This window comes from Notechis scutatus, chromosome Z (genome assembly GCF_049901735.1).
Source record: "Notechis scutatus isolate UNSWTSFEM ecotype Mainland chromosome Z, rNotScu1.2, whole genome shotgun sequence".
Lineage (NCBI taxonomy): Eukaryota > Metazoa > Chordata > Lepidosauria > Squamata > Elapidae > Notechis > Notechis scutatus.
The window spans coordinates 83401943-83417592 of record NC_142025.1 but is presented as its reverse complement, the minus strand read 5'-3'; the positions used below and the strand labels follow the sequence as shown (position 1 = coordinate 83417592).

Genomic DNA, 15650 nt, shown 5'->3' with positions numbered 1-15650 from the left:
CATCTTCCTGGATTTTGTTTCGATTTATAAAGAAAAATGTGCCTAGGCCTATAAAGATTTTAAAACGTCCCCTAACATTGCTATCCTTCTGGAAATTATTATGGTTGAACTGGTATGATAAGATGCGTATCTTTTTCTTTTCTGCTTATTTTTGTAATCAAAAGTGCGCATCAGCATAGAAAATAAGGGAGGTTCCGTATTAGAAATAGTAATCATCAAATGTGACTTTATGAAGAGGCTCGTCTCTCCCTTCTCGCTCATTTCACGCTCATTTCAATCCTCATTTTCCTTGAGGATAACTTTCTGTAGTTTGGGGCTAATGTAGAGATAGGGAATATAGATAATATATCGCAGAGACAGAATAGCTCATTCTTCCTCCAAAGCGATTCCATGTGACAAAAAAAAAAAAGGAAAAGGAAGAGATGCACAGATGAGCACCTCTGAAAACTAACCATCCACTCTATGGTCCTCCACTTCCGCTCAAGCAAAGCGCCAAAGAAGCCTTCAAAAACCGGAACCGGAACCGGAACTTTAAAAAGCTAACGCCTGTTGTTCCTTAATCTTTTGCAACTTTTAAGATGCGCGGGCTTCAATTCCTAGAATTACCCAGCCAAACATTAGCCTAGGCCTTGGCGACAAAGCGACTTTTCGTCTGAGGGCATGCGCATTCTGGCCAGCAAGATGGTGTCTTTTGTTGGAGGTAGAATGGCTGTTAGGGTCGCCTACGGGCTGCGCTCCCGCTCCTGCCTCGACGTCCTTTACCGTCGTGGGGGAGCTCGATTCCTTTGTGTGCCTGCGCCCGCCGGGGGTGTCGAAGAAAGCCACAGAGACCCTTCCTGGGTTGGGACCTGGTATGAAACGCTCTCTTCGTCGGTACCTGTCGCGACGGTAGAATCGGGCTTGATAGCTCTGCAGGCCGCATCCGGGCTGCCCTGGTGGTCCACAGTGTTGGCAGCTACCGCCATTCTGCGCACTGGCCTTACCCTTCCTCTCAGCGTCCTCCAGAAGCGCGTCGTCAGCCGCGTGAGTTCTAAAAGGAGGGGTTGCCACTGAGCACTTGCAGAAGGGGATTCGTCTCCTTAACAGAATGTGCTCTTAAATACGAAACGTGGATATTAAAGGAACAGGTGATGCTCCCGAAGAAAGTGCACGTTTTTTGCACTGAGTGGTGCTGAATTGTGACAGCATATAGACAGTAAAATCTAGACAATCAGTCCAAATTCTGCTAAGAGCTTTATGTACTTGTGAAAGAGGTGTAGCACAAAGAGGGTGGAACCTGCATGATCATTAATCGGATTTTTTTGGATTTGCATCCATGTGGGCACATCTTGAGCTTCTAGCGAGTAATATTCACTTTGCTTCATCTAGAAATAGTACTAAATACATGAAGTGATATGCAGATATAGATGCATTGAGATTTATGGAATATATTTCGTTTAATTCTATAACCAAGGTCTCATTAGTCTGGATAAATATCTGTGTTTCTTCTTTTCCTTTTCCTTTTTTTCTCTTTTTTATTGTGCATAATATTTTTTCTTAGTGTATTCATTCTATTTGTCATCTTCCAGAAGCCCTCTAAATTTCTTCTAATTTTAGCCAGTTTTCCCTTTTCTCATTTTCCTGTTCATTGTTTGTATTTTATGATATACACTAAAACCTCCATTAGAAGGGAAGATATCCTTAACACAAATCGTGTGAAAAATGTCACATGATGTATAGTGTAGTGTTAAGGTGCTGACCTAGAGACTAGGAGAAGCATATATCTTTAGAAGATATCTGAGAAAATATATACTTTATATAACTAAGATTTCTGTGTCTTTTCAGCTAGTTAGAAAAACTGCACCCTGAAATTGAATATTTAGCCAAACAGCTCCGTTATGAAGTTTCAGTTTCTGCAAAGCAATACGGTTGGTCTGAAAAGGAGGCTAGGTAAGATCACTTGAACTGTGTGTCTAATAATCACAATAAAATACCAATATATGTTCTTTAGTATTTCATACTTGGATTGGTTATCTGAGATATATATTTATAAGATGCTTGTACCATATCCTATTATTTGTACAGTAATCTTACTGTACAAATAGTAAATGCTCTGGGATTTGGCCTCCCTTTCTATTTTTTCTTTCATCTACAGTATTTGTCTATTTTCTAATTTGCATTTCATAGAGATCTAAGTAAACTGTGTCTTCTGATCTTTTCTCATTTGTTTATTTATTCATTTATTTATTAGATTTGTATTGCCACCTATTCACCGTGGTGACTCAAGGTGGCTTACAACAGGGGTTGCCAACCTTTTGGACCTCAGGGACCACCAAACTCATACTTTTAAATCCCAAGGCCCACTAATACTAATTTTTTAAAAGATAATATATTTAATATAAAATTTTTATTTTTTATATTAAACATAAATTTATTATTTAAAAATTTTATATATATATATATATATATATATATATATATATATATATATATATATATATATATATATATATATATATGCTTATTTAATTATAACAAAATCATAAGTGCTTAATCAACAAAATATTTATTGTAACAAAATTATTAAAGTTAGTACAATCATTACAAAATAGTGAAACATTTAAATATTACACATTTTAGTGTGATATTTGTTTCTGCTTGTTTGAAATAAGTTTATGGATTTTTGTCTCCAATGATGTTACTGCAAGACAGAGAGTTGTTATTTCAAGACGAGACCGGTACAGAGTTTTAATTGCTGTGACAGATGAAAATGTCTTTTCGCACAAATATGTTGTTGAAAATTGAATCAAAATTTTCATTGGTTTTTCACTCAGCAATGGGAATTCACTTTTTACGGAGAGCTAGAAATGAGGTCTTGTGATGGATGACCAGAATTTAGCTTTGAGATAGTCACCGGATGATAGATCAATGAAGCTTTTTTTTTCATGCATACTTAAATTGCTGTCTTCGATTTTTCCTGCATATGGATCTATTATCCACATATTGCCATGTCTGGGATCTTCTTTCTTTGCATAATAACGAACAAAAGATTCTGTGAGTGACTGTAAGTGCTGTTGAACAATGGTTACCACCTGCCAGTTGACATCTTTCTCTCTCATATACTCATCAAAATTTGAAAACATTTGCAGATCTTCTGCCAACCGCATTTGCCACAATAATATTTTCTTTTGAAAAGCATCCATTTTACCTCATAGTATGAACACATCCTGAAATTGTCCTTGCAAAGATAAGTTTAGTTCATTTAACAACGAAAAAATATCTGCAAGGTATGCATCGTTGGTCAAGAGTTCTAGAAATTTTGGATTATTTTGTTGGCAGAAAAATACTTTCACTTCTTCGCGCAGGTTGAACAGTCGGCGTAGTATTTTGCCCCTTGACAGCTATCCCACCTCAATGTGAAGAAGATACTCAGAACTCATTTCTTCATAAAGTGCCTCAAACATTCAAGAATTGAGTGCTTTGTATTGAATTTCATTTACAATTTTAATAACATCTGACAACACTTCATGTAGTTCTGGGGACATTTTTTCGTTGCAAGTTGTTCACGATGTATAATGCAGTGTGTTGACAAAATGTCTGGGTGACCATTTTTTTTCACCTTTGCAACAATTCCTGAACAATGTCCGGTCATGTTTGTTCCTGAACAATGTCCAGTCATCTGTACAAATCCCAGTACATTTTTTCCATTCAATTCCGTGTTCGAGGAAATAACTGTTCAGTGCTTCAAAAATCTCAGAGTTAGTTGTTCTACCTGGCAAGTTGAGCGAGCAAAGTAGTTCTTCCTGTAACTCTCCTTCACACTCAATCCTCACAAAACAAAGGAGAAGTGCCTTGTTACTTACGTCTATTGATTCATCAAGTTGAATTGCATAAAATGGTGCATTTTTCACCATTTTTATAACTTGATTTTCAATATCTCCACCCATGTCTCCAATTCTGCGCTTGATAGTATTAGTGGACATAGGAATTGCTTTCAGTTTCTGGACAGCCTGCTTTCCCAAAACTTCTTCAGAGGCTCGTAACATGCAATTAAATCTTCTCCAATTGTATATGGCTTTTTATTTTGTGCAATCTGAAGTGCTATCAGAAAGAAGCCTTTAATAATAATGCATAATAATAATGCATAATAATAATGCTTTTTCACTCATCATGGAAACCATTTGAATCTAAAACCAAACAAGAAATGATAGTTGTCAAAATCAATTTGTTTGATGCCATTAATATTACAGTCAAAATAAAGTTAAGGTCAAACTTACCTAAAAAGAGCATCCACCTAGCTTGACCCTGGGGTGCTGTGTGTCCAGACCAGGTACTTTCTCTTGGCCTCTGGGCAGGAGGCCCAAGAGAAAGCACCTGCTCCAGGTACACAGCCTTCCAGGAACCTCTTGTGTTCCTTCTCTCAAGAAGCCTGGTCAGTCTGAGTGAAGGAAAATGCAGACAGGCAGACTGATGGTGGTAGGAAAGTCAGTCCCATATTCCAGAGTTGTAGTAGCCACAGCACTGGCTCTTTGGGGCAGCTGCTCCTGGATGACCAAAGGGTCAGTCCTGTGACTACTACAGCTCTGGAATATGGAATTGGCCTGTCTGGGGAGGAAGGCAGCACTCTGGCTGAATGAGGTGGGGGCAGGGGGCAAGTGGGAGCTTCCCTAGGGGGACGAGGTTGGGAATTGTGGGGCAGAGTGAAGGGAAAAGAAGGGCCTCTCTCATCCTTTGGGTTTGAGAGGATCCAAAGTCCTGATGTTTTGTCTTTGTTAAGAGTAAAGTGTAACTAGCATTTCCCCCCCGATATTTTCACACTTATGAAAGTTTGTCAGCAAGCAACAAATACCATTTCCAATCCATTTTCATTCAAGTCATAACAGGACAAACATTTGAATGCACAGTACTATCTAACATTTTCCTGATATAGCTCACTCTGCAGCAGTCAAGCCATGCAAATTTCCTCCGTGGATTTAATTCCCCAGCAGCGCTGGATTGCCCCATTTCTCTCCCTCCCTCTCCCTCCCTCCCTCCCTCCCTCCCCTTCCCCTCTCATATACATATACTTTACATATACATATACATAGACATACACATATATATATATATATATACACACACACACACACCATATTTCCTCTTTATTTCCATTTAACCAAATTTTACCTATGAAATTATATTTAATTTCCATTCATCATTTTTTAATCATAGTATAAGAATCTCATTGCAAATACTTTACAATATATCGTTTGTATAATCAATTACATTTTCTATTTCATATTTAATATATGTAAAAATAAAAGGATCTAATAACAATAAAACCATCTTAATTTATCTTACTCTATCATCATTTTTCTCATATATAATTATACAATATTCTTACGGTGAGGTCTTATTCCACTTTAATTCCAATTAAACTTATTTGTTTATTTTTAAAAGAATTACTTTAAAAGTAATTCCCAATAAACTTTAAACTTCAAAACTCCCCATTCTATATTTCTAAAAAATACCAAAATATATTTCCATGTGAAATCCCCCCTTTATTTTATCTTTAACCATCGTCTCTTAATCTCTTGGCCCTATAATTTCTTCTAATTTTAGCCAGTTTTCCCTTTTCTAAGTTTTGCTGGTTTCCTCTTTCTTTAGCTCCTCCACCTTGGACTTTCTTTGATCCTCTTGTGAACTGCATCGCCATTTCTAGTTTTTCTGCCAATATATCCCATAGTTCCATACTTTCTTTTATTATTCCCCTCAAATTTTGCAATTCCAATCTGGATTCTTCACATATTTCATTCATTTTACTTATTCAATTGAGTTACTCTATATTTTAATAAAAGCCAGAGTCTTCTATTTTAATCTTTACCAGAAATATCCATTTCTCTCAATTTCTCTTATTAATCCTTCTGTTTCTTTGTCACAGTCCCAATCCACCAAACAGTCCCAAGATAATATCTTCGCTTGTCCCTTTGCTGTGATCTTTTTTATGTTTCCGGGGTTATTGTTATGTTATAGTCTTTTATTTCATTTCCCATTCACGCATTTACTAGACCAGTAGTTTTCCATAAAATCATAAGAAGAAAATTCCTTTAGCCATTGGCTGGTGCTCTTACATCAGTTTTCACTTTCCACTTTTTAAAGTTCTCTTTTTTCTTCTTTTTGCTCGTATTAATTCCGCTAATTTTCAATCATTAGCTATTATATCTTTTAAATGTAGTCAATTCGAACAAGTCCAGCATTTAGTCAATGCCTAATTAATGCCAATTTCTGTATAATACTCCAAATTTAATTTTCAATTCTGTTGTTTAAAACGTGTTCTCTGTATAATATCACTTCCATTTCAGTCTTTTGTAGTCCAATTGTATTTTCCTTATAATTTTCCTCTTACTTTCCAATCACCGCTTCCACAATCTTTCCTTCTATTTCTCGGGGTTGCCTTGAAAACATCCAAAGTATTTTGCCTGGTCACACACTGCTCACCACTTCACTGCTCCAGCACAAACTTAATTCCTGGATAGCTTCCCGTCTTCAGGGCAGCCGTTAAAGATTGCTGCTATAGCCTATTTCAAGGGGAGTATACTTAGCCAGAGAGGCGAGATGCGGCTCCCTTCAACCCAACTGGCGGTCTTCCCCTCTTTCACCACCCCTCCAGGGTGGATCCCAACAGGTAAAACACAGACCTAAGCTGTGCACGATTGTGATCTCCGATCTGTCTTTGACGGAAATGCCACCAGAAGTCCCCCTGCCTCCCCACTCTGATGGGTTGGGTAGATGTGATGGGTAAGAGATGGTCCCTCAGAATATTCAAAATATTTTCTTTACACTGCCATGAACTGTTCCCAGTTATGACATATAATGAACAAAAAATTTTTGAAGCATTTATTTGCCCAATTTTTCTGCCAAAAGATTCTCAGAGTCACTCTCATTCAATTACAATTAAAGAATGCAATCCCTGTTTTCAGGTATACAATATAAAAGGCATATAAAAGAGGTTGAGAAATGAAGAATAAATAAGTTTAGTCTCCAAATTTTACAGTATCTATTCTTACTACGATGATCAGGAGTAAAAATAGAATGTCATTAATCATTACTTCTCTATCAATAATTTAAATCTTGGAGGCTTTTTGCTGCCATCCTTAAAATTTTAAAAAGCAGGTGGCCATGATGTTATTGAATGATCTACAACTTATAAAAATGCTGTATAACTGCTCCTGAAAGTCAAATGTTTTCCACAGGTAGTTACATTTTCAAAAAAAAAAAAAAAACTAGTCCAAAATTAACAATTATAGTTCCAGAAGGAATAGCTTTAATATAATGTGCTGCTCTTTCTTACCTTAGAAATACTGCTATATTCTAATTCTAAACAATCTTATTGCAACATTTAAAATCAAGGTACACTTGATTTGCTATGCACTGAAATTCTGCTAAATTCAGTAAAAATAACCACTTTAGTTCATGGATTTAGTTCTGTTAATCTACAAAATGATCTTTTATTTGTCTTTCCATCCAGGGTATGCTACAGGAGAAATATAAAAAGAATAGTTTCAGAGTTATATATTCGAGATAATTGTCACCCTTTCAAGACAACCCTGATCATATGGGTACAGATTCCAGTATGGGTCTTTATTTCCATAGCTTTGCGTAATTTAAGCATTGGCAGAGGAGATTCTGAAGGTAATAGTTTTGTAGTATTGCTTTAAATTGTGTTTTCTAAAATTCTTTTCTCAGTGATTTACTTTCTTAAAAGAAACATTTCTTTTTCAGACTTAAGATTTTTTTTAGCTTTGCCAGTAACTAATTTTTATTCTGGAGTTGATTATTGCAAGTGAGTATAATTAATCTTGTACACTGATTCCCAATGACTGGTTAGTTCACAATAGCCAGACAAAGGCATAATAAAATGGCAAGTATGACAGATGGAATAAAGCAAAGAATCTCACTCTTCTTCACTCTCACCAAAGGTTGGTGGAAAGCCAGATTTTCACCAGCCTTCTGAACAGCAGAGAGGGGCCATCTAAATCTTTCCAGACTACAGGCACTAACATCTGTTCTTTATGCAGGAGCTGGGAGTTCAGGCAGACTTCTAGGTCATACAGTGCATGAGGAAAGAAGTATAAATGATATCCAACATAATTATTCAACTTAGTGCATTATAGTAGAGCAATAAGATTTAATTAGCAGAAGCTATTCATTTAATATTATTGACAGTTTTTTTTAATCTGGTGCAGCAGTTTGGTGTAGTTGTTAAAGCCTAAGGCTAAAATCTGGGGGACTGAGTTCTAATCTCATTATGGTTTTAAAGCTAGCATGGTGAGCTTGAACCAGTCACTTTCCTTCTGTCCTGGAAGCAGGCAATGGCAAACCACTTCTGAAATCTTTTAAGAAAACTGCAGGAACTTGTCAGGCAGATATCAGGATCAACACTGATTCAGAAACACTGCCTATATAGACATGAAAACTGATTGAGTGACTCTCAGCTCAAACCACCTTAAAGTTGTAAGGAAATAGGCAGGAGTATTACTCTGCATGTGTGAGAGGGAGTGACGCAGGCAAACAGGTCCGGTAATAATAAAGGTCTGTGTCAGATTACCTATTTACCTTTGAAGCTGCTGAATAATATTTAAAATGCATAATGTGTAAGTATAATTATCAGTGAAATTATGTAATTTAAAAATCTGAGTTTAAGAGAAAAATTGCAATGATTTCTCAACTATTACTTCAGTCTAGCTAAATCAAGCTCTAGTTTTATAGATCTAATTTAGTAGGAGAAAGCCAACATTCAGAAATTGCTGTTGCTAGTCCTTTTTACAAAATATGCTAGCATAAATTCAGTATCTATTCAATACTAGTGAAGTCCTAAGTATTTGCCACATTTATAATAAAAAATAATATGCCAATTATGTGTGTGTTTTCAGCAGGGCTTTTAATTCAACAGCAGTTTTCCACAGGAGGCATACTCTGGTTTAAGGATCTCACTTTACCTGACTCAACGTGGATTTTGCCAATCACTCTTGGACTTCTCAATCTACTGATAGTAGAGGTATTAGGCGTATTATAAAATCATTGGGTGGATTAGAACTGTAATATGCCAAATAGCATAACAGCTTGTAATTTATTTATTCTGTCTATATAATTCTAATTAATAGAATTAAAATTCCCCAGAGTTTTCAAAACACTAAACGAATATTGAGAAGCAAGCACAGTGTCCACAGTTAGTAGATATAGAATTGGAAACACCCAATTATTAAACAAGTTACAAAGTACAGAGAGGATAACACTAAATAAAGTTAGGGCTGATATTTGCACTGCTATCTTTCAGACCTTGGTGAAATGTCAAGATGCTATCCCAGGAACACTTTTATATTTAATTTTCATTTGGAAATTGTATGCCTTCGCTTGATTTCAATAATTCCTGACAATATGAATGTAAGTGCAGTTATTGGTACTGCTGCTGACTATATTGCAGATTTAAGATTCAGATAGCACCTTAGGCATAGATATAATTTATTAAATTTGTATGCTGCATGACTAAATACTACCGGTACAAGAAGGAGTGTTTTTTTTTTAATAAAGAGACCGATAGCTAACTATAGTAGATTTTTCTTTTATGTTTGTCTTTTAGATATATGATGCTACCATGTTAGGAATAGAAGTATCAACTTTATTTTAAAAAATCGATTCTCATTAACCAATAGGTTTTTTCCATGGACAATAGTAGAGTGTCTGATAATACAGTTAATGAAACTTCTTCCTTTCCTTTGAAAGGAAAGCCGATTTCTGTCTTTATAGAAGATGAAGTTACTTCAAAAACTTTAGGCAATACCTATACTTACTGACATAATCTCAACCATGTCAACCTATTTTTTTAACCAAGGTTCAAATTTCTAGAAAGTTTATCATAGGAAAATAAAAAAAAACCAAAACTACTTTTACAAATAAAATAATAATAAAATGCAAGGCACTTTGGTTTATTTTTGCGGCTGCATAGGTAGATATGCTGGATTAAGGGTGTAGATGTATATATATGGTTGTGTCTGATAAATATTGCTATCATAACTCCTCCTTTTTCCTATTAATATTTTTTGAAGAGTATTACAAAGAATTCCAAGATAGATGACACTGTAATAGTTCTTCCTTCTATGTCATTTAACTGCTTCCTTATAGATAATATAATAGTAGTTTCCATCCCTTAGACTGTAGTTCAATGCTATATTAATACATTTAATCAGGGGGAATCAAACTTTTTTGAGCATAGAGTCCCATTTGGTTTTGCAGACTGGCAATCACTTTCCAAAAACAATCAGTCTTAGAACAAACTAATATTTAATTCAAAGTAATCAGTAATTGAATATGATTATTCCCCTGTAGGTAATATTTTTCTCCTACATTCACTTAAAAAATTATAATTTAATAGTTTTAGAAAGCTGTGAGGGGGCAATCCAAGGTATCCAGATATTGTTCCAGATAATTTAGAAACAGGCAAAAGAATTGTTCCTTTTCATTCAGGAAATGAAAAGAAATTCCTTAAGCACTATGCTTGCATTTCTTGCTTGGTCATTTAATTCTAAAAAATAAGGCACACAATTTTCTTTTTCTGTACCTCATGAAAGCATATCTATAATTCCTGTCAAACATACCTAAGTTGTGCCTGTGGGAGCAATTTTTAATGAATTATTTTTTTATTTTCTATTATTTTTATTATTATTATTACAATACTGAGATAATAATTTACCTGCAGGAAGCTGGACTCATATTTACTTGTCCTTCTTGCTTATCTCGGTAGTGAAATGTTTAGTATAAACAAGTTGTCTAGTTCCAGATCTCAGACATAGAATTTATCTAATTTCCAGAGCAGATTGTATGTAGATGATAAAATAGCTAGATTGTTGCCTACATAGGTTTAATTTGTAGACCTGCAGTCCATTTCTCATGTGGCTACATAAGGAACAAACTGATTTAGTATGTGTGGATATCATTGCCCATGGTTATATATTTCTCCATAAGGTAGAGACTAATCCTGAGTCATTAGTCTGAAAATAGCTCAGACATTCCAGATCATAATAATAATTGGCAAAAACAAGACAGCCTATTGTGAGACTTCAGAACAAGTGATTAAAAATTTATTCACAGAATACAGAGTAATTTCGGCCAAAGAAAGAAAATTGTTTAAGTTGGCGGCAGGTATAGTTTTACATATGATGAGTAGTTTGATATAAAGAACGTTACTTAGCATATTGGGAATTCTAAAATGTTAATTTTGTAAAAGAACTTTAAAAGATACTTGTTAAACATATGTTATGCTGTTAAGGTTTGCTTTAATGAAAAAACATGGACATAAAAATACATACAAAATCTTAATAGAATGGGTTCTGTCAATTGTACTTTAACATCTTACTTGACATCAGTACCTCCTGCCCTAATCTTCCTGATTATGCAACTTTACATGTAGTCATTTCTGGATTTCTATTATTATGTTTGATTATCAAAAATTCTAATTCTTGACTTGTAATTCCCTGTCACAAGGCCCTCCATCATACTGTGGAATACTGTGGCTGTAAAAACTCAAAGGTGTATCAGGTGATACATGTAAATATGGAAATAATCAACTAATTTGTCCAGAACATCATTCAGTAAATATAATCCTAGCTGATATTTCTTCTTGCTGTTTCTAATTTATCTTTCCAGATTTTTAGTTTAAGAAGAACTGAAACATCACGGTTTTGGAAGTATGCTACTAACTTTTTTCGAGCACTCTCTGTGCTAATGATTCCCATTGCTTCAAATGTTCCATCAGTAAGTACAGTTTGGTAGTACAGTATATTATATATTAGCTGCAAAAGATCTTTCCTTCCAACACTGAACTGGATGTTCAATGTTGGGAACATTTGAGAATTGTATTATTAAGAATAGTTTTTCCTTTGCAAAACCAGCAGTTTGATTCCCACTGGCTCAAGGTTGACTCAGCCTTCCATCCTTCCGAGGTCGGTAAAATGAGGACCCAGATTCTTGCGATCAATATACTGATTCTGTAAACTGCTTAGCGGGCTGTAAAGCACTATGAAGTAGTATATAAGTCTAAGTGCTATTGCTATTTTAGATTGGTATTGCTAGCTTATACATACTTATAGTGCTGTTTTCTACATTGGGTGATGGCTAAGTGGGGATTTGAATTCAAATCTTCCTCTCATCAAATCAAATTTTCTATCTACTAAACTCATTGTGTCCAACTAGTTTTATATGTGTCACAAACAGAATTTGAAAATCACCTACAGATCACATTATTGATATTCTTTCGCTGTATAAATGACCTACTTGGAAGAATGTCTTTTTGAGTCAATCAAGATAGGGCTAAAGTTTATATATTGATGATAAACTGTTGTGAATTATGCTACATAGCAACTGAAAAAAACAATCTGACGTATTAAAATCAGTAATTTCAAAGGCATAAATAATGGTTTATGAAGCTCAGTTTTTAAGATGGCTTCCTATGGAAATTGCTAGACATTTCAGCCAGACATTCAGAATAGGATCTCATGGAACCATGGTTATTCACTATTCTTCATCCTAATATATGATACATTATAAAAATAAAATTAGAGGATTATGCCTTCTTTATCATTCAGAATTCCTAGGAAGAAAATGGGATAACACGTTAGTCAAGGTTTTTTTTCATTTATGGATATTCTTAATGAGAGATAATGTGACTACTTGGCAATAGTACTACTTTTATTCACTTTGTTAAAATCAGTATGTTCTTTTTCCTTTTATTTCAGATACTAGCTTTGTACTGGGTATCTTCTAGCTTCATAGGCCTTTCACATAGCCTTCTGCTGCGCTCTCCTGCTTTCTGTAAATTATGCCATCTCCCTCGGACCAAGTTTGATTCAGATACTCCATACAAAGACATTGTAGCTGCTTTGTACACGAAATATTTCCTTAAGTGAAATAATATCTGTAATTGAACCAAATGATTTTTTTTACTATAATTAACTTGTATTAGAAAGCTACCTTTATTAGAGAAATTGTATGTACCCTTCAGACAATTTGTCAGCAAGTAGGAGACAACAGTCTTAAAAAATATTAGCTTTCAATTCAGTGATTGTTTTTAATTTATATGGAATTTCTTAAATATTGCAGCTTTTTTTAAAAAAACATTGTCCTTCTAGGTGATGTAATTGTTTTAATATTGTTTCTTAATTATTTTGGCAGCTTAAAATACAAGCATTTTTCAATATGCATATAATGTTCATAAAATCATAAACTGATTTTCAGATATTTAAGAAATGACTTAGGAGAGAGAAAAAACTTGCATCCTATCTTTTGTGTCACATCCTAACCACGACAGATACTGATGTGTACATTCACGCATAGGGAAATATCCAGTTGCCAAACAGAAAAGAACTTTGGGGGTGGAAGTTAACAGTAAAAGTATCTCCCATTCAGAGGATTTAATTGCAGTTGACCACATTTCTGTGCAAACATCTAGAAAACAAGTTTTTTTCATCCATATTAGTCTAGATGAAGCGGTTAAATATATATTAATTATACTTTTATAATGCCTTATAATACATTATTGTATTTAAGAAACATTTACTGAAATATTTTAGCAGTAGGGAAGACATTACATAAGGGATGGTATCTAAATTTAAAGACAAATCTTAAACAGCCTTGTTTTCTAGCAATGCCCATAACTGACTTGTGACAATTGCTCAGTGTCTCCACTTACAAAAAGTACTGGCTCTGCAGTTTTAGAAGCATCTCTTTTAAGTATATATTGCTTTAATTGTTCATATACCAATTACAATTTATCTAGAAGAATCTAATGGAACTTTCATAATAGTAACAATGACAGCATATTTCTAATCATGTGGGATATATTTTTAAATTTTAAGGAAAAGAAATGTTTAACAACCTGTAACCATTCTCTTCAGTCTGCATTGAACAGAAAAACTAAAGCCATCATTTGGCTTCATAGCTCTGTATAAAAAAGGGAAAATAAGTTAGCCCAATAATTTAAAAACTCAATTGTTGAATTGGAATTTTGAAAATGGCATTAGATACATTTAATTCACAAAAAGTAGTACCCCAAATACCTATTGTGGTAAGCAGGTTTTTCCATCCTTTTTTGGCATGTGTGGAATTTAATGCGTCTTGGATGTGTTTTTGATTTTCATGTTAAACCTACACATACTGTATATTTAAGTAGACAAAATATAACTTCTATATAGTGTTAAGCACTTTACAGTGACTTGATCAGACTCATGATCAGTTGAGCACAGTGAATTAACAATTACAGCACAGTGTGGCTAGCAGCAAAGTTTCTATCCATGGAGTATAATAAAGCAATAGGATCTTACATGACAAGATGCTTCACAATAAATAGGTTTCCCCAAATGAATGAGCTAGGATTGTTGCAAACTATTCAGCATCACAGATACAGCATCAACCAAGCTTTCACTGTACCATAAGTAATCTAACTTCTGCAGATGGATGAAAATACTGATGTGGCTAAGTTTGAGAAAGTTGATTTATATGGTGGTGTTTAAAAGTTTGAATCCTTTTGAATGTTCAATATTTCTGCATAGATATGATCTGAAACATGACTTGTTCTACACACAAGTCCTAAAAACTAAGTATATTTGTTCACTATTTTTTAATTGAAACTTTTGCCTTGATTACTATTTTATGTATATAATTTACCTTCATAGTATAAAATGCCAAAATGTCATTCGCGTTCAGTGGCAGTGTCTTCTAATTTTAATACAAAAAGCTAAAAGTCTGCAAATGTGTTTGTTAAACATATCTTATTAGCCAGGTTACAAAACTTTCCATAGTAAAAGTTTTGCTATGTCTTCAGTAATAGTCTCCTGCCTATAATCCATTGCAATGGGTATTAACTTCTGTCTTTGCTTATACAGTCTCCATCTATTTGGAACCTTATTTATTTTATTTATATGTTTATAATCCCACCTTATATTGATTTTATAAGTAACAGTGGTATTAATAAAATTGTTTGGTACCCATTTCACCATGAAGTGAACATAGTACTCCTTCCTCCTGTTTTTCTCACAACCGTGAGATGGGTTCGGCCGAGAGCAATTCGCCCAATGTCACCAGCCAGCTTTCATGCCTAAGGAGAGACTAGTTTCTCCTAGTTCCTAATTTGGTGCTTTAACCATTAAACTAACTGGCTCTCTAATGTATACTTGTTTCCAACCACTCCAGCAGACAGTCTTCCCAAGATCTCTCAAACTCTCTGTGTGAGGCTTGAAAGATGTCTTTTAAGTAAATGTGCTGTCTTTGGCGAATAAGATTTACCACTATTCACTACTGAATTGTCATTATTATCACAAACAATTGAATAAAACACTGCCTACTAAAATCAACAAACTTGAATTAGCTGTCCTTGTATATATCACTGAACTGCAGCCAGTGAATTTTGTTATGGATTGGTCTTGATTTTTGCAAGAATGAGGGCAACAGAGCTAGTTATTTGAAAATTTAAATGTTAACATATTAATATTACATTGCTTTGGTGATATCCTTGTAAATTTTACTTGGTTGCCAGAGATTGATGCAGTTGTGAAATTCTCACTTTGATACAATGCAGCACAAAAACTAATCTGGAATGTCTGTTAAGTTTCTTCACAAAACTCCCCTTTTTTATCTTTCAT

The 15650-nt window shown here is 34.5% G+C and overlaps 1 protein-coding gene across 2 annotated transcripts; it reads left to right on the top strand.

Annotated features, from left to right (window-relative positions):
* Positions 1 to 513: 513 nt before the first annotated feature.
* On the top strand, positions 514 to 15366 carry COX18 (cytochrome c oxidase assembly factor COX18). 2 transcript variants are annotated; one of them, XM_026679875.2, is made up of 6 exons: positions 514 to 1023; positions 1829 to 1929; positions 7487 to 7650; positions 8892 to 9016; positions 11662 to 11769; positions 12750 to 15366. In XM_026679875.2, the coding sequence occupies exons 1-6, from the start codon at positions 661 to 663 to the stop codon at positions 12918 to 12920; spliced, it is 1032 nt and encodes a 343-aa protein (XP_026535660.1). In that variant the 5' UTR covers positions 514 to 660; the 3' UTR covers positions 12921 to 15366. The 2 variants fall into 2 exon arrangements, with proteins under 2 accessions (XP_026535660.1, XP_026535661.1); XM_026679876.2 differs by having other exon boundaries at positions 525 to 1023; positions 8895 to 9016.
* The last annotated feature ends 284 nt before the right edge of the window (positions 15367 to 15650 follow it).